The sequence below is a fragment of the Dipodomys ordii genome, unplaced genomic scaffold (genome assembly GCF_000151885.1).
Source record: "Dipodomys ordii isolate 6190 unplaced genomic scaffold, Dord_2.0 Scaffold192, whole genome shotgun sequence".
Taxonomy (NCBI): Eukaryota; Metazoa; Chordata; class Mammalia; order Rodentia; family Heteromyidae; genus Dipodomys; species Dipodomys ordii.
In genome coordinates, this window is record NW_012267408.1 from 3,245,010 (window position 1) to 3,270,445 (window position 25,436).

Below are 25,436 nucleotides of genomic sequence, written 5' to 3' on the forward strand. Positions count from 1 at the left end.
TCCTCCTCCTCCTCCACCTCTTCCTCCTCCTCCTTCTCCTTCTCCTCCTCCTCCTCCTCCTCTTCCCCTTCTTTGTGGGCTTGAATTTGGGATTTGAATTCACGAATTTGCAGTTCCAAGGCAGGCACTCTACTACTTGAGTCATGCCTCCCACACCCATTTTTGCTTTTGATTGTTTTTTGAATAGGGTCTCATTTATGTCCTGGCTAGTCTAAGGTCCTCCTATTTATGCTTCCTGAGTAGCTGGGATGACTGGATGTGTCACCACACCCAGATATTTTATTGGTTGAGCTCTGACTCCTGAGTATCTAAGATTATATGAGCCACCATGCCTGGCTTGATTCTTCTTTTGTTTTAGTTTTCTTTTTTTGTGTGTGTGTATTATGATCTCCCACTATGAGTAGTTCTTTCTTTCTTTCTTTCTCTTTCTTTCACTCTCTTTCTCTCCTTCCTTCCTTCCCTCCCTCCTTCCCTCCCTCCCTCCCTTCCTCCCTCTTTCTGTCCTTCCTTCCTTCCTTCCTTCCTTCCTTCCTTCCTTCCTTCCTTCCTTCCTTCCTCCCTCCCTCCCTCCCTCCCTCCCTTTCCCCATCTCTCTTTCTCCCTTTCTCTCTCTTTCTTTCTTTCTCTTTCTTTCTTTCTTTCTTTCTCTTTCTTTCTTTCTTTCTTTCTTTCTTTCTTTCTTTCTTTCTTTCTTTCTTTCTTTCTTTCTTTTCCATTTCTTCTTGAAATCCTGCCCTTTTTACTACATACATTTTGAGGCTGCGTTTCTCTTTAGAGCCATGAAGGTGGAAGAGGAAAAGGCTGGGGTAAGAAAGCTGGACCCCACAAGCTACAAAAGAAGACATCCAGTTCAAGGTAAAGACATTTTGAACACTTGATGCAAATCCCAGGAAAGTTTGAGAATTGGTTGGTGTTTTTATAGCAGCACTTCCAGCTGGAGGTCCTGGAGAGCTGGTCTCTTTCCTTGACTTACCACGTGGACTTCTTCAAACTGAGGGGGCCTGCCTTTTACTGTGTCTTAAAGGGACCGTGTCACTGGGTAGGAGACATGAAACTGGCACTTTGCCAAGATTATAGGTTTCCTAACACAAATTCACATGATTTTTACCAATTTGCAAACCATGATTAATGTCAAATAGCAACATTTAGTAGATTTTGAAAATGGCAGCACAGTTAAAACAAGTGCAATTTCTGTTAGTACAGAAATTTTGACTCTGAGCTCTTCTGTACAGATGGACCCCTCATTTAACAATGGTTTGACTTGATTTTTTTTTTCAGTTTTATGATGATTTGAAACCAGAGGTAGGTAGTACCTATCTACCTTTGATCTTGCTGGGTGCCAGTGGCTAATGCCTGTATGCCTAGCTACTCAGGAGGCTGAGATCCGAGGATTGCGATACAAAGCCAGCCTGGGTAGGAAAGTACGTGAGACTCATCTCCAATTAACCACTGAAAACCAGAAGTGGCACTGTGGCTCAAGTGGTAGAGTGCTAGCCTTGAGCTGAAGAGCTGAGAGACAGTGCCCAGGCCCAGAGTTCAAGCCCCACTACTGACCAAAAAAAGAATTAAAAAAAAAATCTTTGCTTGGGCTAGCTGGGCTGTTGGAGCTCACTACAGCTCACTACAGAGGGTTTCTACAAGGGGAACTCCCTGATATGCTCCAAGGTGCTGTGTGGCTAGCTAAGATACTTCAAGCTTAGGTGCTTTAAGTGCATTTTCAACCTAGGATGTTTTCAATTTCTGAGTAATTAATCCGGGACATAACCCATTGTAAATTGGGAAGCATCTGTACTCTACAGAGAAGCAGCCACAAGGCTGCTCTTCTAAAGAAGAGGCGATCTGTTGGCCTGCTAACCTAGCATTACCATAGCCCCACTTGAAAGAAGTACTGATCTTATTGCCCAGCAGATGCTTGTTGAACTGAGGAATGTGTAGGGGCTGTTGATGGATCAAGAGGAATGAAGTGAGGAGTTTCTAGAAGAGCTTGGCATGAGACCTGAGCCAAACTCTCCTGATGCTGCCAGAGAGGAGAGGATATGTAGAGAGTTTGGACTTGAGGTGAGGTCAAGCCTTTCTCCACAGTTCACCAGCTGAATAATCATGCACTAATGATTATGACAGGAGCCAGGAACAGATAAGGTTATATTTGGGACTGAAAATAAAATATTTCCTTGAGAGCTATTACTGGTGTCCTTCCTTCCTTCCTTCCTTTCTTTCTTTTTTTGGGTCCTGTCAGCTCTTCAGCTCAAGGCTAGCGCTCTACCACTTGAGCCACAGCACCACTTCCGGCTTTTTTCTTTTTGCTTATGTGATGCTGAGGAATCGAACCCAGGGCCTCATGCATGCAAGGCAAGCGCTCTACCACTGAGCCACCTTCCCAGCCCCTCTTTCCTATTTTTTTTTGCCAGTCCTGGGGCTTGAACTCAGGACTGGGAACTGTCTCTGAGCTTCCTTTGCTCAAGGCTATCACTCTACCACTTGAGCTACAGCACCACTTCCAGCTTTTTCTAGCACCAAGCCACATTCCCAGCCCTCTTGTGTTTTAATAAGCATATTTTCATATGTATCATCCCATGATTACAATTTTCATAATTATGTCCAAACATGATCCATTTTATTTCTTTTTGGTGCCAGTCTTGGGGCTTGAACTTAGAGCCTGTGTCCTGTCCTTGAATTTATTTTTTGCTCAAGGCTAGTGCTTTACCACTTGAGCAACTGCTCCATCTCCGGCTTTCTGGCAGTTAATTGGAGATAAGATTCTCATGGACTTTTCTTCCAGAGCTGGCTTTGAATTGTGATCCTCAGATCTCAGCCTTAAGAGTAGCTAGGATTACAGGCATTAGCTACTGATACCCTGCTTCTCATGAGCCTATTCTGTCTTCTCAAAAACCTTGCCAATCAGTAGAAAAAAGATTTTCATTTTCATGTTACAGACAAGGACACTGAGAAACAGGATGCCTGTGGCCACAGAGCAAGTATAGAGCAAGCGAGAGAGCACCCGGGTAGCTGTGTCTTGGTGGTAGAGGCTTTTCTGATGTATCTGATGCTTCTCATTCAGTTTCTGTCTCATGGGAGAAAATAGGGTAGGGAACTTGACATTAAAACATCCAAGTATGCTAAGTAGAGTGGAACTACTTACTTCTAAATGCTTCTTCCCAAGTCTTTACCTAGAATTATAGACTGATTAAGAAATGTAGTATAGGATCTAGGGGTATAATTCAGTAGTAAAATGCCTGATTAGCATGAGCAAGGCCATGGGTTCAGCTACCAATGCAACAACAAGAACAACAATAACAGCCACAATCAAAAGTGTGGGAAGGGAAATCACATTATAGTTGAAAGGAAAGGAAGAAGGAAGTAGGGCCAGTCATTTAGATACTATTGTAGAACTAACCAACCAACTATGACCAACAAGAGGTCCATCCAGAAATGGTTCTGGTAGAACCAGAAATATATTTTAAAAATCATAGTAACTATTCAAAATAGCTGCTAAGTCTTCCAGTTTTTACTCTGACATGTAACTTCTACCTCATAACAACAATAAAACGTTGTAAAAATCACTTTTTTCAGATGCATAAAAACTTTAGAGTGGGCTGGGAAGGTGGTTCAATGGTAGAGTGCTTGCCTTGCATGCATGAGGCCCTGGGTTTGATTTGTCAGCACCACATAAGCAGAAAAGGCCAGAAGTAGAGCTTTGATTCAGATGGTAGAGCCTTGAGCTGAAGAGCTGAGGGACAGCACACAGGCCCAGAGTTCAGGCCCCATGACTGACCAAAAAAAATTAGAGTTAAAAACTCCTAAGGACCCAGTCTAAGAAGCCCTCACATTTTCCTTAGTTTACCCCTGCTCACTGAAGGTAAGAGAAAAATATTGTTTTCCCAGAAGAAGTACAAATGTAACCTTGTTGAAATAAACCTAAGAGCATTATCCACAATGATCTACCCAATAAAGATGAGCAAAACAAACAAAAATTGCCAGACCCTATTCTAAACTTGGTGGAAGGGTAATTACACAACTCCAGCTCTCTCTGCCTTCCTATCTCACCTAAAATATGGGGTGGGGAGGGAGGAAGCACTTTTGAAAATCACAGTTTGCTAAAAGACTAGGACCTCATTATAGATTATGGAATGGCTTCCCTTACTCCCACACCTTGTTACTACTTCAAGAGAGATTCTGTATAATAACAGTGGATTATAAGTAAAACAACTGCAAAGCTCAGACTATTTTAAGGAGTTTCTAAGGAAACCTGAAAACAACAGAGGATTCAATAACCAGGACACTAAAGGAAATTGAAGCCTCTCATATTTACTAGTATAGCAGACACAGCCTAACCATTAGCCACAAAACCATAATAATACTAAATCCCTTCATTGTACCAAAATATCTTTAATATATAGTTTCTAGATATTGAGGCTCTAACTTGAATCATCTGCATGCTGGACTACTAAAGCCACTTTTCTCTTTTGAACTTTCACACTTTTGTTTATTTTCTTTTTTGAATTATCAGGTCAGGAATTTAAAGTAACTATCAGTAATTGTATGCTTAGAATGATAATGGAAAAAGTGGGTATCATGTGGACTCAGATGTGTAATATGAGCAAAGGCAAAAACTTGAAGAAAAATAAAAAATGAAATCTAAGTATCAAAAACACTATTACAGAAATGAAGAATGCCTTTGATAAGCTCATTAATAGTATAGGCATAGACCTAGAACAAACCATGTTAAGTGAGGTAAGCCAAACTCAGAGAGATAGTGCATGTGTTATCTCATATGTGGAAACTAGATCTAAAATACAACTAGACATGTTAACTTATACAGAACTCCAAGCATTCACACACAGTCAGGCTAAAAGAGAAATACCCTTGTGGGGGGAACCCAAAGGTGTAACTTCTCTGAAAATTAAAATATTATTTATCAAAATGAATTCCAGAAAATGGAAACATGAATGTTTTGTTGTTGTTGCTGGTCATTAAGAAATGTCCTCAGAAAGATGGAAAAACATATAGATCAGACACTCAGGTATACAAAGCAAGGAATAGCATTAGAAATGAAATAAACAAAGATAGCTGGGCCCTGGTGGCTTATACCTATAATCCTAGCTACTCAGGAGGCTGAGATCTGAGGATCGAGGTTAAAAGCCAACCTGGGCAGGAAAAGTCCTGAGACTCTTATCTCCATTAAACCACCAGAAAACCAGAAGTGGTGCTGTGACTCGGTGGTAGAGTGCTAGCTTTGAGCTGAAGAGCTGAGGGACAGCACCCAGGCCCAGAGTTCAAGCCCCATGACCGACAAAAAAAAAAAGAAAAAAGAAAAAAAATAAAGATAAAGTATTTTTCTTATTATTCCTATCTAATCTAATAGGTAACTATATTTTGTTTTGTTTTGTTGTCAGTTGTGGGGCTTGAGCTCAAGGTCTAGGTGCTGTCCCTGAGCTTTTGCACTGAGGGTCAGTGTTCTACCACCTTGAGCCATAGTGCCACTTCCAGTTTTCTGGGGGTTAATTGGAGATAAGAGTCTCAGGGACTTTACTGCCTGGGCTGGCTTTGAACTGTGATCCTCAGATCTCAGCTTCCTGAGTAGATAGGATCACAGACATGAGCCACCAGCATCCAGCAATAACTATATTGTTGAAGGTAATAAAGGATGTGATAACATATGGATAAGTGAGATGAAAGGAAGCAAAATTATAGGGATGAGAGAAATAGAAAACACTCTGCTATAAGGTGCATGTACTGCCCAAGAAATACTATAGTGTTATTTGAAAGTGACTTAGATTAGTATTACAGGTACATTGAAAGTTTTAGAGCAACTTGTATTCTTGTAAGTATAAGAAGTATAATTGTTTTGTTGTTATGTTGTTGCTGGTGGTTAAGAAATGTTTTCCAGAAAGATGGGAAGATATATAGATAAGACACTCAGAGGTATACAAAGCAAGGAATAGCATCAGAGAAGAAATAAACAAAGATAAAATATTATTCTTATTATTCCAATCTAATTTATGGTTCAAGTGGTAGAGTGCTACCCTTGAGCACAAAAGCTCAGGGAGAGTGCCCAGGCCCTGAGTTCAAGCCCCAAGACCAGCACAAAAAGAAAAAAACAATAGAAGTACTGCTTTCACTGAATCCAACATTTTTTTTTCTTTTTCTTTTTTGCCAGGGTTTTCTTTTTTACTGAGGCTTGAAACTCAGAACCTCATTCTTGTTCAGTTTGCCTGTTTGGTTGATGATCTACCTCTTGAGCCATCCTTCTGGCTCTGCTTTTTGCTGGTTATTTTGGAGATGAGGTTATAGACATGCGCCATCAGCTCCTCCTCTGGATTTTTTTTTTTTTGCGGGGGCGGGGTTGGTTGTGGGTCTTGAACTCTGGGCTTGGGCACTATCTTTCAGCTTTTCAGCTCAAGGCTAGCACTCTACCACTTGAGCCACAGCGCCACTTCCGGATTTTCTGGTGGTTTATTGGAGATAAGAGTCTCATGGACTTTCCTGCCTGGGCTGGCTTTGAACAGCAATCCTCAGATCTCAGCCTCCTGAGTAGCTAGGCAATGAGCCACCAGTACCTGTCCCTCCTCTGGTTTTTACTGAGCATTGTACATGATTCCATTTTCCTCTCCTGTAAGCATGTCAATTATACTTCTTCCCCCAGTTGTGGGCTTTGAACTCTGGGCCTGGGTGCTGCAGTCCCTGAGCTCTTCAGCTCAAAGCGGGCACTCTACCACTTGAGCCACAGCACTGCTTCTGGTTTTCTGGTGGCTTTCACTTTCTCATGGTTAATTGGAGATGAGTCTCAGGACTTTCCTGCCCAGACTGGCTTTGAATGATCCTCAGATCTCAGCCTCCTGAGTAGCTGGGATTATAGGTGTGAGCCACTGGTACCCAGCTTAGAGAGAATTTCTCAAAATATAATTTCATTGTTATTATTAAAGTTGTACAAGAGAGGTTACCATTTCATAGTCAGGTAATGAGTAGTACATTTCCTTTTTTGGACAATGTCATCTCTTCCTTCATTTTTCCCATTTCCCCTTCCCATCCCTGAAAGTTACATAGTTCATTTTCCACATAATATATACTAAATAGCATTTGTTCACCTTCCCTCCCTTTCTTTTTCTTTCTTTTTTTGGGGGGGGATCGGTCGTGTGGCTTGAACTCTGGGCTTGGACTCTGTCCCTCAGCTCTTTAGCTCAAGGCGAGTGCTCTACTGCTTAAGCCACAGTGCCACTTGTGATTTCTGGTGGTTAATTGGAGATAAGAGTCTCATGGACTTTCCTGCCTGGGCTGGCTTTGAACCGCGATCCTCAGATCTCAGCCTCCTGAGTAGCTAGGATTACAGGTGTAAGCCACTGGCGCCCAGCTCTCTCCCTCCCTTTCTGTACCTCTCTTTGCCCCTAAAAAACACAAAAGAAAAGCAAACACCACCACCACGACCAATAACAAAACACCTATATTTCCATTTCCTGGAATTGATATCAATAAATAATATTTTAAATTTTAGAGAAGTTACACTTTTGGGTTCCTCCCCCTACGAGTGACTGTGTGTGAATGCCTAGAGTCCTGTATGGGTTATCATGTCCAGTTATATTTTAGACCTAGCTGGGAATGTGGCTTAGTGGTAGAGTGCTTGCCTTGCATGCATGAAGCCCTGGGTTTGATTCCTCAATACCACATAAATAGAAAAAGCTGGAAGTGGCACTGTGGCTCAAGTGGTGAGTGCTAGCCTTGAGAAAAAGACGCTCAGGGACAGTGCCCAGGTCCTGAGTTCAAGTCCAGGACTGGCAAAAAAAATGTTGTTACATTATAGAGATAGTAAAAGAAGAGTATGAGGAAGGAGAAGAGAGATATATAGGTAAAACAGGAATTTTAGGATAGTGAAAATATTTTATACAATCCAGTAATGGTACATATATACATTACATATATATTTAAAACCCATTGAATTATTTATACAATAGGAAGAGTGGACCTTAATTGTATACAAAGATGATAATTAACTATGTATCAGCATTCATCTAAGGCAAGATGCTGGTAGTAGGGAAAACTGAGGGTGAAGGTGGTGGTGGTAAAGGCGGAAGTAGAAAGGAACTCTATCTTTGCTCAATTATGCTATACATTAGACCTTACAGCATAATTTTAAAATTTAAATTTTACTAATTTAAAAACTGTTGACTAACTCAATATAACACTGAACTTCAAGTCCCCAGCTGCCTCTAAATGTTGACCAGCTGGGGACTTTGTGTACTATCCAGGATTACATGGCCATCATCTTGGTGAAATTCTGTATTAGAGTTCTTGGTAACTCAAATTCTTGAAAGTTTTAGTTCACACAGCCAGTATTGAGAAGCCCTTAATAATACTTTTTCCTGGTTAAGTAGGGTTCTGGTAAATAGTACATATAGTCCTTGGTTGTTAGTAATGATGGTACTCAGTGGGCTGCATATGAATTTCCTGTAATAGCCAATGAGGGGCTTGGCATTGTGGACCAGATCTGTGACCCACTGAGGAACACATTCCTGTACCATGTGACAAAAACATCTGGCCATCAGTGCTGTGGTGAAGCAAGCAAAGATGGGGAGATGGGAGCTCTGCTGTTTCCTGAAGAATTCTAACTGTAGCACTGAGAGAATCTCTTCTAGCAACTGCAGGATTGGTTCAGAAGTAGAAATCCATCATACCCAAGCCTTGGGGCTTTGGCTTTGTGCTGATATTCTATGTCTTCCATTTTTGCTTCTGTGGCCCATCTCTTTTTTACTGGTAGATATTACAGAAATGCCAATATTTACTAACTGGGACTTCCTCTGTGCTATGTCCACAGACCGCCCTTCCATTCATATTGGACTTCCACTTTCCAGTTACTCGAAAAGAAAAGGTGACCAGAAAGGACACTCTTCAGGCCTGCAAAAAGTTCATTGGGGTCTTCAGCCAGACAAGCTACAGCAGGAATTGACTAGCCCAGGAAAAGGGACCAGCAGTCAAGGGGGCCGCATGGATCTTATCAGCAGAACTCGTGAGTGCGCAGGAAGATTGGGTGCATTTTGGGAAGCCATCCTGTTGATGGGTTCAGATAGGCAAGTCAAGGTAGGATTTGGGTAATTCTGTACCATGCTCTAGCTCTTTGATATTTGCTTTGTAATCTAAAGATGGGATAACAATATCCCCCTTGGAATGAACACTAATTGAAAAAATGTATCCTTTGTTTCAAACTGTATTTTGGAACTATCATAATTTAAACTATCATAATTTTACAAGATGTGGGTAATTCTCCACTAGGACTTTCAAATCAGTCCTCTGTTCCACTCAACTGCTGACTAACCTGCCTGCGCATTGACAGCCAAAAGCTTCTGTCTCTCTGTTAATTTGGACACCTTTGATCTGATCCATTCTGTGTAGGCTTCATGGTTTAATTCTTAGAATTATTTATCTCATTTCTAAATTCCTAGGGGCCATGTGACCATTACTCTAAGAACAAATATGAGTAGTGTGAGGTAAACCTTTCTTCCCTTGAGCTCAAAGGAATGGGCAGAATTTAGTAACCTTGAATTATAGGGACACTTTCTTCTAGGACAGCCCTCTTACCTCACCCACCATCCGCTCTCTACTCTTGAGGAAATCAGTTGTGGGCTAACTAAAAGTATTTTGCCAGGTGCTGGTGGCTCATGCCAGTAATTGTAGCTGCTTAGGAGGCTGAGATTTGAGGATCACGGTTTGAAGCTAGTCTGGGCAGGAAAGTCTGTGAGTGAAACTCTAATTTCCAATTAACCACCAAAAAGTCAGAAGTACAGCTGTGTCTCAAGTGGCAGAGCACTCACCCTAAAGCAAAAGAAGCTCAGGGATAGTGCCTAGGCCCAGAGTTCATGCCCTAGGACACACACACACACACACACACACTCTCTCTCTCTCTCTCTCTCTCTCTCACACACACACACATACACATATCACCACCACCACCAGTATTTTGCTTCTTTCTGTGAAAAGAAAATTATTGTTTTTTTTCTTTTTCTGTGCCCATCTTAGGGCCTCCTGAGTAGCTAGGATTACAGGTGTGAGCATCTGGCACCCAGATACCATGCTGTTTTAATTAGGATAGCGCTAAAATACAGTTTGAAATCAGGGATACATTTTCTCAGGTTCATTCCAACATTAAAAGGGGCATGTTGTTTTCCCATCTTCAGATTAGAAAGCAAAGATAAGAGCTAGAGCACGGTGTAACTGGTAATCTTGCAGCAGGAAAATTAAAACAGATCTTTCTATAGTACTATGTTCCTTTGTAAGGTATCAGTAGTCATTTTATGGACACAATATTGGACATGGGCTGAGAATTGCATTCTTTCAAGTAACAAAATTGCATTATGATGAACCAGATAGGTAGGGAAGGGAATAATATAGCATATTCTCTTTCCCTCTCCCTCTCCTTCTTCCTCTTCCTTTTCCTTATCATATCCTATTCCAAGGGTGAATATTATTTGGAAATTTACTTCTTAGCAGTTAAACAGGTTTGCCTCAATCAAGGTATATATAAGGAATAGAACCATGAAGAAATAGTGAGAATCAATAAGAGCAAACAAGACAAAGTTAGCCAAGACCAATTGGGGAGACCCTGGAAACTCAGCATCCTCATCTGTCAGATAAAGGATTATGTAAGGTACCCAGTTGTCTCAGCCTGCTTAGGACAGAGGGATCTCCAATAATGAGGGAAGAGAGGATTTTTGGTGTTAAACCTTGTTAGTTCCCAGAAATCTAGATATAGGAGAATCTTGATTTGAGGCTGGACCTGGGCATAGGCTTAAGACCTTATTTGAAAAATAAAAGTGGGCTAAGGGTGTGCCTCAAGTAATAGAGTACCTGCCTGCCTAGTAAGCACAAGGCCCTGAGTTTAAACCCTAGTACTACTACTACTACTGCAAAAAAAAAAAAAAATCCGGGCTCGGGTCACATGGCCAATTAACTGCTCCTGATCCAATTAACTGTGACCAGGGGCATAAGTCATGTGTTATCCAAAGATAGACTCCAGGGGGTAATCCTTGTGGGAGTTCAGGACATGACCTGGGTAGAGATTTCCAAAGCCACCTAGAACTAGAGGAATTCTCATAAGCTTAAGTGGGCAGATTTTTTTTTCCTCACAGCTTCAGAGAAAAAGATCATCATTACCCATGAAAACAGGACCTGAGACTTCCATGTCCTCTCTTGAAAACCCACTTCACAAAAACTGGCAAGAAAGACCTGACACCCTCAGGTCTATCTCTTGCACTACAGCATTCTGTGTCCTCGAGCCATGCACAGACTGTCCCCACCTTCACCGCTCTCCTCCCACACCCCTTCCACTTCTTCATTCCTGGCTTCTGTCTTGCAGCAACTATTTCCATCTGATGTGCTTATGAGTGTTGAATCAGCCAGACTCACTCACCCAGCAAATATTTATTTATTTATCTATCTATCTATCTATCTATTTATTTATTTAGTGTTGGTCGTGGGGCTTGAACTCTGGGTCTGGGCTCTGTCCCTCAGCTCTTCAGCTCCAGGCAAGCGCTCTACCACTTGAGCCACAGCTCCACTTCCAGTTTTCTGAGTGTTTTTTTGGAGATAAGAGTCTCACGGACTTGGCTGGGAAGGTGGCTCAGTGGTAGAGCGCTTGCCTTGCATGCATGAGGCCCTGGGTTCGATTCCTCAGCACCACATAAGCAAAAAAGAAAAAAAAAGCCGGAAGTGGCACTGTGGCTCAAGTGGTAGAGTGCTAGCCTTGAGCTGAAGAGCTGAGGGATAGCGCCCAGGCCCAGAGTTCAGGCCCCACGACCGGACCCAAAAAAAAAGAGTCTCACGGACTTTTCCTGCCCAGGCTGGCTTTGAACTGTGATCCTCAGGTCTCAGCCTCCTGAATAGCTAGGATTACAGGTGTGAGCTACTGGCACCCGGCTCCAGCAAATATTTATTGAGAGCCCATGTTGTGTGAACTCTGAGGGCCAGAAGTGTGGCCCTGACCTTACAAAGTTGACTGTTCAGTAACTCTACGTAAAGCCTAGGACAGAAGGGATCTCTGAAAGGACTCATCCCAGACTGGGGGCCATGAGATGCACTGACTTTATTTATGGTGACCATAAATGCCTCTTGAGTCTTTTTCTAGGACTTAAAGTCTATGCTACTTGCTGGTTTTCAGTCCACTTGCTGGTTTGTGTACTGCTCATGCAGCAATTTGTCATTCAGTAACAACACCATTCTCTGTACTTCTTTTAGTTGCTTCCTAAAGCTCACCCCTGCCAAGCTTATATTTCTCTCAGCAATGGCTGACTAAGTCCATTCCTACAGTTGCACTCATACTATATGTCTTCCACAGTTATGGAACAGGAGGGTTATTTCCTGTGGCATGTCATTATGTAGATTAGCTTGGACATGTTCAAAGCTAGCCCAGGCAGGAAAGTCCATGAGACCGAAGTAGAGCTGTGGTTCAAAGTGGTAGAGTGCTAGACTTGAATGAAAATCTCAGGGACAGCACTTAGGCCCTGAGTTCAAGCCCCATGACCAACAACAACAAAAAAGAAACTGATGCAGAAGCCCAGCCTGAGGGCAGGAAAGGAGGGGCATTGAGAGAAGAATGGCCAGAAACAGAGGGGCAGGGAGCACATGGAAGCAGCAGGATGGTTTAGAAACTGAAAAGGATTGTGATTTGCAATGTTTGGGAAGGAGCAGGCTAGTGACTAGGTAGTAAAAGAGGAGGGGGTCACACATACAGAAAATGATATTGTTATCATTTACCAGGTGACTGGTATATGCCAAGCATTGTGCCAGCACATTATCTATACTGTCTCAGTCCCTCCACAATCCAGAGAGGTGATGTGATTTTTCCTAATTTATAAGTGAAGAAACTAAGGTTCATGGATTAATGCCTCATCAAGATACCACTGCTAGTAATGACAGCATCAGGAGCTGAACCCAAGTCTGGGTTCATATAGTACATGAACAGAGTTCTGGCATCCTTGGCAATCTTTCTGTGTGAAGTTCCTCTAGCTTCTGACTTGAAGTGGCTTCCTTGCAGCACTTGGAAAGGGCTGAGCCTAGCCAGCCACAGAGTAGTGGGATCCCAGCTTTTACTGTTCACCAAAGCAGAAACTCGGACGATAACTGCTGCAGGAGTGTAGGTGGCATTGCTTAGAGCCCAGCATGGAGCCCAGCATTCAACACATGACTCTTCCTTCCTTCCTTCCTTCCTCCCTCCCTCCCTCCCTTCCTCTTTCCCTCCCTCCTTTCTTGCTTTCTTTCTCATGGGGCTTGAACTCTGGGTCTGGACACTATCCCTGAGCTCTTCACCTCAAGGCTAGCACTTTCCTGCCAGGGCTGGCTTTGAACTGCAATCCTCATATCTCAGCCTCCTGAGTAGCTAGGATTACAAGCGTGAGCCACCGGTGCCCAGCACAACACATGATCTGGATCCCCTGTTTTTGTTTCCCCATTTTTAAGTGGGCCTGCTTTAACCTCATACTTCAGGCTTGAAAATGTAGTCAGTGGAGCCAGCCACAGGCAGGGTAGAGTAGAGGATGGCTGAAGGAGCTGGCTTTTTCCAGGCTCTACTCTACTGCTGTGGGGCTCAGTTTTCTCATCTGTGAAATGAAGGTTTGGATTAAGCTCTCTCCCAGCTCTAAGATTTAGTGTATTTAAGATTTGCAGGTCCTTGGAACAGCAGCTGCTCGCTGACCTCTAGTCAACCTTGGCATATTCTAAGTCCTCAGTAAGCACTTGCTGAACCAAACCCAGGGGATTAGGAATTTCTCAGAGGAGCAAAGTAATTCCCTAGTGGGGTTCCTGAAGTAACCAGTTTCCACCATCCATGGGCTCTGGGAAAACACCCATTGAGCAGTAACGGGTGGCACTTTATCTTCCACGTGGGTGAATAGGAAGAAGACCCAGAGTTTGGGTTTAAAGTTGGGAAAGGAGAGAAACCAGCCAAAAAGGAACACTGTTGACATGGCTTTTTGTGAAATGTGAGGCCCCGCTGCAAACATTTCCCTCCAGCAATCCACTCTCAACCCAGGGGCTGGAGCTGTACCACTGAGTGAACAGGAGCCACTATCCAGCTAGCTCACCTGTGGCCAACGCTCTTAAAGAGGCCTGAGGAATCACAAGCAAACCTTAAATCCTACTGCTGCCTTTATAAAGGAGCCTGAGGAGAGGTGCCTGGGTTCTTCTGGAGCCCTCAGGTCTGGGAGGAAGGATGCAAGAAGGAGGGGGTAGAGGGCCAGCTCTGCTAGTCCTCTCACAAGTCTGAGCTGCCCTCCACCCATGCTGCTGTGGAGAATCAGCTTTTTTGCTTGAGCTTCTACTGCAGCCCTGAGCTCTTTTGTCTCCAATATCCTGAAATCTCTGCTTTCCTTCTCCTTCTACTCCATCCTCACATTACACAGACAGACAGATAGACAGACACACCCACACCCACACACCCACACACACACCACTCACAAGATCTTTAATTTATTCAATCATTTTTCTATCACACATGTTTCACAATCTTTTATGCTTACTATATCTTTATTCTCTTTACATACTGGCCCTCCCTCCATCTCCCCAGTCTCTTTCTTCTTTTACTCCTCCTTCTCTTCCTCCTCCTTCTCTCTCCACACCTCCCCCTGGCTGCTTAACTGGAAACAAAAGTGAGTTTGTTGTATGAGGAAAGGGATCTGTGGAGGCAGCAGCCAGGATAGCAGCAGCAGAAACAGGCTGGGGCCAGGAGCAGCACTGACCGCCAGAGATTCCAGCACTCAGCTATTCCAGGGAGCAGGTAATGACCAGACAGGCTGGTTCCAGCCAACTGCTCTTGCCTTGTCTCTTCTCTCTATGATCTGTCCATGTATTTGTCTTCATTCTGGCCTTAACGGGGAAGAGCATTCCAGACTTGTTGAATGGTAGGCACAGGGCCCAAGGAGGATATATTCCAAAGAACAGGATGTGGTCAAAATGGGCAGTGGCCAGAGAGGGTTGGGGTCAAGGACTACAGGTGACCAAGGTTTCTGAGTTTCAGGGCTGCTGGGTGAGAGATACACCAGAATCTAGAAAGACAGGAGCATAAGAGATGTTTTGAGCCATATTAACCACTATAGGCTTTAGGCAATGAACCACCATGGAAAAATTTTCACTTGGACAGTAATATAATCAAATCTACATTTTAAAAGTAGTTATGAGCCAGGCACCACTGGTTTATAGCTATAATTTTAGCTGAGGATCTGAGGAGGTTGAGATGCAGAAGAGATCTGGGTTTGAAGTCAGCTTAGGTAGAAAAGTCCAAGACTTCATGTTCAAATTAACCAGCAAAAAGCTGGGCTGAAGGCATGGATTAAGTGATAGAGTACTAACTGAGCAATCAAGCTAAGCAAGCAAGAAGCCCCAAACTCCAGTACATGAAAAATAATGTAGTTATGGAGGGTAGGGTGTGTGTGGCTCAGTGGTAGAATTGGTAGAGTGCTTTACCTAGCATTTGCTAAGGTTCAATCCCTAGCATTAAAGGACAGATGAGAAGGAAGGTAGGAAGGCAGGGAGGTAGGGAAGTATGGAGGGTAGTTACTGAACTGCGATTCCATGGAGAATTGGTATAACCCTGTCAGAATCAAGCCATAATGGGTATGATTTCTCCCAATTTGAAGAAAAAAAAATTTTTCTCAATTGTTGATTTCCTTCTACAAGATTCCTTAAACCTTCAGTATCTTCTAGCAAATGTCAGTAATCAATAAGCCAATGAGAAGGAAATGTTAAAAATAATAATAGCTTTGGAAATAAGATCTGCTTCAATAAGGTTCCTTAATCTATATTCAGAGAAAGTGTTTTTTTGGGGGGGTTAATAAAACTATTTATAATTCATGTACTGATTTTCTGGTGCTTCCCAAATAATACTATGACTCCCACGAGTCATGAAAATTTCTTTTAAAGCAAACTAAGCCAGGCATGGTGGTGTGTTCTAGAAGGAAGAGGCAGGAAGATCATGAATTCTGGGCCATCCTGAGCTACAAAGTGAGATCTTATCTTACAAAATATATATAAATATAAACAAACAAACTGCTATCTAGGCCATTGGAATGGCTAGGGAGTAGTAGGCAAATGGATAAAACCAAGGGTTATGCAGGAGAATGGGTTTCTTTTTTTTTTTTTTGGTTGGTAATGGGGCTTGAACTCTGGGCCTGGGCGCTGTCCCTCAGCTCTTCAGCTCAAGGTGAGTGCTCTACCACTTGAGTCATAGCGTCACTTCTGGTTTTCTGGTGGTTAATTGGAGATAAAAGTCTCACAGACTTTTCCTGCCCAGGCTGGTTTTGAACTTCAGTCCTCAGATCTCAACCTCTTGAGTGGCTAGGATTACAGGCATAAGCCACTGGCGCCTGGCTAGGAGGATAATACACAGAAGTATTAAATGAGAAGAATCTAATGGATCTCATGCTTTAAGGCTTTTATTTTCTTGGAGAGGTTGGGTCAGAGATGGATCACGAAACTCAAGAGCCAAGGTTAGAGTAAGGACGTTGAGTAGCATAGGAAAGGGTGCTGACAAGGGTGAGTAGAAGGTTTCTGTACTTGAGCCTTGCCAAAGGCAGTAATCTCCCATTTGCAAAGTTGAGTGGTTTTCTGCAATGGGGTTCATCCATGAGTCTAGGTGCTGGGGTTGATGGTGATGGTAGTTATGCACCTGCTATATTACAGAGGTATAGAGAGGATCTGTTTGGTTCAGTCTTCATCTCTGGAATTGTGTCTGACACAATGATGATGAATAGCAAGCTTCTAATCATCTATATATGAATTTGAATTGTAGAATTGCCAATTATTTATGAGACAGTTTAGTTTAAGTGAACAGGGTGTTGAGAGAAACAAATTAGGTAATGAGAATAAAATACCTACTCTTTTAGCTTTTTCTTTTATTGGCAGAGCTGAGGACAAAACTTAGGGCCTTTACTTGATAGGCAAGTGCTTTTCCACTGAGCTAAATCCCCAACCCCCCCTAAATTCTCTTAGAACATAGCAAGTGCATAGAGATTCCAACTCATTACCCTTCCCTGGTTCAGTCTCCTGTCAACTCTTCACAAGTCCTCATCAAATCTTCCCTTTCTGTTTCTTATCTCTCAGTTTACTACCTACTGTTCTCAATTGTTCTCTCAGTGGGCTCCTAGGGGTCAATTTCACCCCCTTTTCACCACATATTCTAATATCCTTCTCTTTAACTGTCTAATAAATTAGCCAGCCATTGCCCAAATAAGAATCCATTGGCCTCAGGACAGGAGCCATGGCTCCATAGTAGAGTGTTTGCCTAGCAAGTGGGAGGCCCTGAGTTCAAACCTCAGTACCTCTCTAATATGGAGGTAGAGGTGGGGGAAGAGGTGAGGTGATGGTAACCTCAGGGTGCCTGGCCTGTGCAGTGGTGCCAGGGAGGCCTTTAGCCCAAGTATTGGTAACCACTGTGACATCAGTCATCCTTCTTCCCAGATCACCATGTTGCGGCCACACTAACCAGCACATTCCTATCTCAAGATGTCAGGACCCGTGGGCATTCTTCTAGATGTGTAGAAGTGGTTCATTCTCATCGTTCATGCCTCAGTTCAAATACCATTCCTCAGAGACGCCTTTCTTCACCATGTTATCTCCTGTAGCTCTCCTGGACATTCTGAGTTTTTCTCAGGACACTTATGACCTGCAATGGTCATTTATGGGTTTGTTTACTTTTTTATTATTTGTCTCTAACACTAGAATGTAAACTTAGGAGAGAGAAGACACATGGATCTTCATAGCTGTATTTCCAATACCTAGAACAGTGTCTGTGTGACACATGGGAGGCATTCATTCACTATTGGGAAGAAGAAAGGAAGGGAGGGAGGGAAGGAAGAGAGAGAGAGTGTGAGAGGGAGAAGCAGATTTGAGGAAAAGACTTTCAGTGATAGAATGCTGAACATTTGTTTTTTTATTGTTATTATAAAGGTGATGTACAGAGGGGTCACAGTAAACTTCTTTTTGGACAATGTCACCCCTTCCCTCACAATGTTAAGCATTACTTTAAGATGTCTGAGAGACACTCAGAAATGGCACCCCAGGCGACTTCTAGTGGGCCTCTGGAGAGCAGGAACAGGGTGACCTTACCATGAGGAAGGTGGGCCCCTATGGTACAGTGGTACAAATCTATGCTTTTGAAAGGTTGAGTGTCCGCTTGGGAATTGACTGGTGTGGAGCCCAGCCAGGAAGGGGGCCCCTTGGGGTTTGTCATGTTAAAGTCAGGTTGGAGTGATTCCCACTTCAGCTTTCTTTTCTGTTCCTGGGTCTTGCTGCTGCCCTGACTTTGGCTATTTTCCATCCTTCTTCACTGTCAACTACAAGACCCTGGAGTCAAAATGAAGATCATATCCTTTTATCTCTTTTATCTCAAAGGAGATCTCACCCATGTCCAATCCAAAGTGACGTCAGAAGCTAGACTTAGTTCCATCAGTAAAGTTGGTGGTCCAAGTGATTTCTAGTGGGCCACTGGTAGACCAGGCAGAGGGATACTTTTCATTTGTTGTTAGTACCTGCTGTATTTCTATTGGCCTTGTGGCTCCCTGCCTTCCACAGAGCACTCCATGGACCCTGAAAGCTTCCTTTTACAGGGTCTCCAGCTGCTGAGCAGCTCCAGGACATCCTGGGGGAGGAAGATGAGGCTCCCAACCCCACCCTCTTCACAGAGATGGACACTCTTCAGCATGATGGAGACCAGATGGAGTGGAAGGAGTCAGCCAGGTGAGACAAAATCCCAGGAGGGAGGTAGGAGGTAGTGGGACTTTCCCTGAAGGGTGTCCAGGGCTCAAGCTACCCTGATCCTCCTGGTGGGAGTTGGCGCCTTGAACCTTGAGTTCTTCCAGGAAGCTTAGTGATCCACAAAGACCCTCCTACCTGCCTTTCTTGGTGTCTAGAACTGTGTTAGACACAAAGGAACAGGCATAAATGACCTTGTCTTTATCTTCAAAAAATAAAAATTCAAGTGAGAAGATAGAATAGTCACCCATATGATTCTAGAAGAACAATAAGAAATACATATATACACACATACATACATACACATACATGTAACATTTAATGTTAAATGTTTTTAACTAAATGCTATAGAAAAAGGTTTCCTGGAAGAAAAAGACTGTGAGTCAGGCACACGAAGTCTGAGTGGCAGGGAAAATACAGATGCAAAGGTCTAGTGGAACACTGAAGAAAAGAGACTTGGCAAAGTTTGGAGATAGATAAACAGAGTGAGCTTCAGAGGTGTAGGCATGGAGGAAATCATGGGGAACAGAAGGAATAGGAGATCCAGAAAGCTTGAGGGAGAACCACACAGTGAAGTCACAGAAACTGACAAAGGACCTGGGCAAGGAGTTCTTGGCACTACCCATATCCCCAGTGCCTAGGACAGCACTGAAATAAACTTCTTCCCATGGGAAGGGAGGAAATTGTAAGAGCAGCAGGAAGGACTCCAGGATGATGCTGAGAAAATTTGGAAGGCAGTCTGTATTAATGTTTTACAAACTTTCTTATTGTATCTCTCCTCTCCAAGAGGAAACTATTAACTTAAAAATAAATTTAACTAGTTGGGAACTGTTAGCTCATGCCTATAATCCTAGCTACTCAGGAGGCTGAAATCTGAGGATCCATAAGTCCATGAGACTCTTTTTTTTGGGTGGGGGGGTCCGGTCGTGGGGCCTGAACTCTGGGCCTGGGCACTGTCCCTCAGCTCTTCAGCTCAAGGCTAGCGCTCTACCACTTAAGCCACAGAGCCACTTCCATTTTTTTTTCTTTTTGCTTATGCGGTGCTGAGGAATCCAGCCCAGGGACTCATGCATGCAAGGCAAGCGCTCTACCACTGAGCCACAGTGCCACTTTTCGGCTTTTTTCTTTTTGCTTATGTGGTGCTGAGGAATCGAACCCATGGCCTCATGCATGCAAGGCAAGCGCTCTACCACTGAGCCACCTTCCCAGCGCTCCATGAGTCTCTTATATCCAGTTATCCACCAAAAAGCCAGAAGTGGAGGAAGTGGAGCTGTGGCTCAAGTAGTAGAATACCGACTTTGAGCAAAAAAGCTCAGGGACAGTGCCCAGGCCCTGAGTTTAAATACTAGTACCAGCACACACACACACACACACACACACACACACACACACACACACACACACGAAAAGAAAATTAACATATTTTTAATGAGAGAAATTAAATGGAAAGTAATGAGTTTGTCAAATAGAATTGAGCTTTGGACTACTGCAAAACCTTAGTAGCTGGTGCCAGCTAACATTTTGCTCCTCTAAGAACTAGTTTCTGTTCCCTGGGAGGCAATAATGACCTTGTTGAAAATGCATGGGACTAACTCCCAGGTATGCCCAGGACTGGTTCTGCTTGAGGGCCACTCTGATACCTAGAGTCTGATAGCTCCCTCCAGGTATGTCTTGGGTTCTTTCCTCACCCATCTCCCTTCCTGGCCTCAACAATTGGTAAGAAAAGAAGGAACAGATTTCATTTCAATACCGCAAGTTTTCTTGCTTTTTCTTTCCTATGGGGGTGTCTGAGAGAAAAGTCACAGGGTGGACTAACAAAGGCCTGCAGCCCTCAGGGAACCATGAGCCCTCTGCCCTACACATGAGCCTCTGGAGCCTCTTCCCTTCAACTTGTTTATTGAACTCTGACATGATTTATAGTCTCATTTCATTCAAGCTTCTCAGCCATTTCTCTACTTGACTTCAACTTTCAGGAACTGTTTGGACTTCTAAGGTAGGATGTAGGTCTGGAGGCAATTCCATTGAAGTTGGAGATAAATGAGGACTACTGAAAAGCCTAAGACATCTACTCAGGGTTTATAGGAGGACAGACTTTTCAAATGACCAGTTTCTAATCCCAGCTATTATGGCTTAACACCTTCCAGGGGCTGGGGCCTGAAGCCACTCTCTGCTCTGGGTAAGAGTCTATTCTGCCTGAGGTGGGTGAACAGAAGGGAGGAAAGCTAAAAAGGGTCTTCTCAGAGTCCTACGACAGACATGGCCACCACAGGAATACCACAGACCAAACACACCCTATTTCTGTTCTCTCTATGAGATTCCACAGAGCCCTCTAAACTAGAGACCAATAATTGAAATGTGAACTGTAGGGTGTCTGTAGGAAGAAATGCCTATTAAATTACAGTTATCACCTTCAAGTACATAGGTTTTCCTATAAGGCAGGCTCTCTGAAGACAGTATGTGAGAAGACTCTGAAAGGGCCTCGGGGTAACTGGCTCAAATCCACATACAAGGATAGTAGGGACCAGAACTCCAAATGGCTGAACTCAATTTTAATTTCAATCAGATCCTAGAGGGGAGTAGCTGAGGGCCAATTAGGGGGCAGGAAACAGTGGGGAAGAGGGAAAGAATATATGAGGGTCTTCACATCTCTACTCCCTTTTCTATATTCTACTCTACCTTCCTGTAATCTTCTGTCCAACTAAATCTGTCTGGTTCTCAAGGTATGACCAGTTGGTCATACCTTGAGAGATGCTGGAAGAGGAACCATTGGCCTAAAAGTCTACCCTGATCTAGACGTGTATGGCTTGCCCAAGCCATACATGTAGATAAACAGCAAGAATAGAGATGACTAGCCAGACCTATTTGGGCCTATCACCCTGTCAAAAGAATGTGAAGAACTGAGAACATGTCGGTTCAAGCCTGTGTGGGAGGTGGAGATCAGAGTATTGCAGTTTGAGGCCAGCTCAGAGGTGGGAGCGGGGCTGGGGGAAGTGTATAAGACAAGATTCCATCTCAATTAATGCCTGCAGGTGGTGGTGAGAGCCTGTTAACCTAGCTATTTAGGGGAAGCTCAGTGGGTAGGCTGGATGCAGTTATTTGTGCTTGTTATCCTCAGAGACACAGGGAACACAAGCAGGATTGCAGCCCAGGCCAGCCTTAGAATAAAGCAAAGGCAAAAAGGACTGGAGGTGTGGGTCAAGTGGTAGAGCCCAGCAAGTACAGTCCCCAGTACCAACACCCCAAAGAAAAACAAAATAATAGTGTGAATCCTGTCCTCAGTTAATAGACTAGTAAACTGTAGACCCACCCCAGAGAAGCCAGACGTATCAGAATCTAAGAATCAGTAAATTCTCCTTGGGGTAACAGAAGAGAATAATGGGGAGTGGGAGACAACCTCTCACACACACATTCAAGCCCTGGGAAGTTAAGAACTCATAACACCCACATCAAAGAGAATACTTTTAATAAGAGGGGGAGCCCTTTAATAAAAAAATATTTAATTTGTTGTGGCAAGTGTTTGCTTTATTGAGTTAGGAGATTAAGCAAGTGAAAATCTCAAATCCTCAAGGAATTTTCCCTGGCAGAGTAGGGGTGGGAGGGAGTAACAGTTTGGGGGATGTTTCATTTTAGGCCCTTGGAGAAGTCAGTCCTGCTGATTTAAGTGGCTTTTTGAGTTCTGCTGAGCCTTGCCCCATGCACGTAACAAGGACTCTGTGTGCAGGGTCATTTCTAATGTGATCAATGCTGGTAGGTCAGCTGTTAATAAGATAGATTTTCACTAACACTGTCTCTTTAGCATTCCCAGGAGAGAAAAGCAGCCAGCTGTTTGCTGACAATGACCTTGCCTAAAGAGAGGGCTGGGGCAGGTAGATGTACAGGGTGCAACCCCCCTCACTGTGAGCAAACAACTTGCCCAGATTCCTGGCCTTTCTCAGGTTTGCCTGACTGTACAGAAGAATGATCCAAGTTGGAACCCACCCAAGTGTGGAGGGCTCTTTGTGGTTACTCAGGAATAAACAGAGCTTAGCACCTTCCAAAAGCTCTGAAAGCAAATTCCAAATCCAATCTTCTCTGGCCTCAACTCAGAGCAGCCCAAGAGCATAAACTTGCCAGAAGGTTCTTATGAGACACATATGAGAACATTCCTGTGATGTCAAGGTGAGGGCAGAAAGAGGAGCTTGAGAAGTGGATCATCCAGTTGGGTCAAAACAGACCAAAAGCTCTGAATGGCTCTCCATATGTAGGCAGGAACACTTTTTCACTCCATAGATGATGGAAGAGAAAGGTTCGACTTTCTCAGCCTTGAACTTGATCCCGTTTAAAATCTCATATAATGCCCTCTTGGAGTCTTCCAAGAGGAAGATCTAAAGGGTGAGTCAAAGTTAGCTCAGAGTTAGCAGACAGGGCAAAGAAGATAAACCATCACATTGAGGAACAGGCAGGCTTGTGGCCAGACTGCTGTGTAAGAGCTGATCATGCAGATCCTATGTAGGCCATGCTGTACAGATTGAATTCAATGCTAGAATTGTCAAAGGACCACTGAAGGAGTTTAGGGTAGAAAGATAATAGAGTTATGCATGTGTATGAGAGAGATTATCTGGTTTTAATGTGGAGAAAGGATGAAAAGAAGAAATGACCAGTTAGGCCAGTGTAGGGGTTGATAAATCACTAGACAAGATTTTAGCAGTAGAGAAAGAAGGAATGGATATGAGGTGCTCTTTCAGATGTAGCAGCAACAAGACTTGATGACAGATGGCATCTGCAGGTGGGTAACCAGGGAGATACTCAGGTTTCTTTAACCTTAGCAAGTAGGTACCTCATAGTAGTAGTTTTAGAAACACAAACGAGTGCCAAGTTTTGATGTGTTTGGTAATTTTGTTTTATTTTGGCTGGCTTATAATGAATCCCATTTCTTGGAGGTTATGTTTGAGGAAACCCTCAGTGATATCTAGCAGGTTATCACATTGCCATCAAGGTATGATGTTAAATAGAGACAGGGCTCTATGACGTATGTAAATGGAAATCAAACCACAGAAAAAGGTAGAGTTGTCCTGAGGCATGTGAAATGAGAGGAAAGCTCGGGACAGACCTCAAAACTTTCAGGGATGGACAGAGGAAGAGAAATCCACAAAGGAAATTTAGGAGATGCTGAGAATTAGGGGACAAGAAGAGAACTCCATCCTAGAAACTAGGGAAGATGCAGGGAATAACCTATGAATGGGCTGAAGAACTGAAGAACACTCACAGGATGGAGCACCAAAAGTAAATTGAGGCACAGGGTGGTTCTGACAGAAGATAGAGGCAGTGGGTTGAGAAGAGAGTCAAAAGGAGAAAGTGGCTTATTTGGACAATTCTGCCAAGATACTTCTTTGGGAAGAGCAGGAGCTAAAGAAGTCTCTTATAGAGAATTTGGGCCCAGGGTGGGTCTTTGCCTGATGTTTATGAGAATTAGAGAGGTGAGCATATTGAATGCTGATTGGTGTGGTTTAAGGGGGCACAAAGGATGTATGAGAGGCTGCTGAATAAAGCCAGGCCCTGCTGGTAGATGGAGGAGCTCCCCATAGACTGGGGAAAACTCCATGCTGATCCCTTGTTTAAGGAGAGTAAAAGGCAGACGAGCAGATAAAAGGAGCTGAGGATTGATGGAGTCCTGAGCCAGGATAGCAGGCCCAGGCCCCATGATCAGGACTGCCATGTTTCATTGCAGTGAAGTTGTGCATAGAGATTTATGGTCTGATGGTCTTTTTAAGTTGTCTGACCTCCATCTTTTGTCCATCTTCTGGTCTGAATAATCATTTGTTTGCTATTATTAAGCTTCTTTTGCCATTGTCAGGAGGGGAGGCTCATCATCAGACCACTTTTATACCAAGAATTACACTTAATTGCCTATTTATATTTTTATCTCTATATCCAAGGTATATACATATCTATACACCTGTCTATATTTTATCTATCCATTGTTAGAAAAAATTAACACAAAAGTAGAGAGAAGAGTATAATATACCTATCACTCAGCATCATTAATGACTAATATTTATCTAGCACTAGATAAATATTATCTAGTGGGGGGTTATTTTTAGGGATTTTTGTCTGGTTTGCTTTTGCTGGTATATTTAAAAAATAACAGATGTCATGAATATTTCAGTATACATCTCTGTGAAATTAGATTTCAGTTGTGAATACAACCACAATGCCATATGTCTCTTAACAAAATTGAAAATAATTCCTTAATATGATTGGATATCATGGCTAGATTCAAGTTCACTTACTGTCTCAAAAACCTTTTGCTTTTAGTTTGCAACAAAAACATTATAAAAAGTTTTAGGGGGCTGGGAAGGTGGCTCAGTGATAGAGCGCTTGCCTTCCATGCCCGAGGCCCTGGGTTCGATTCCTCAGCACCACATAAGCAAAAAGAAAAAGCCAGAAGTGGTGTTGTGGCTCAAGTGGTAGAGCGCTAGCCTTGAGCTAGCCTAGAGCTGAGGGACAGTGCTCAGGTCCAGAGTTCAGGCCCCACAACCGGACCCCCCCACAAAAAAAGTTTTAGTTTGATTTGAGTGGCTATGAATTCCATCTTGTTACAGCCAGAGCTGTCTGAGATATTAGAGAAGCCACAGGAACAGTCCCTAACCCAAACCTCAACTATTTTGGCAATAGTAATTTATGCTGAAGTCAAGGGCCCACATCTGTTATGTCTAGCTCCAGCTCCCACA

The 25,436-nt window shown here is 43.3% G+C and overlaps 1 protein-coding gene across 1 annotated transcript in view; it reads left to right on the forward strand.

The window, feature by feature from the left end:
- Window positions 1-779: 779 nt before the first annotated feature.
- Slc4a5 (solute carrier family 4 (sodium bicarbonate cotransporter), member 5) overlaps window positions 780-25,436 on the forward strand; it is a 73,900-nt gene continuing 49,243 nt past the window's right edge. Inside the window, exons 1-3 of the mRNA XM_013034642.1 lie at window positions 780-855; window positions 8,807-8,998; window positions 18,582-18,711. Of these exons, the coding sequence (XP_012890096.1) occupies window positions 780-855; window positions 8,807-8,998; window positions 18,582-18,711 (398 nt within the window). The remainder of the gene's footprint in view (window positions 856-8,806; window positions 8,999-18,581; window positions 18,712-25,436) is intronic.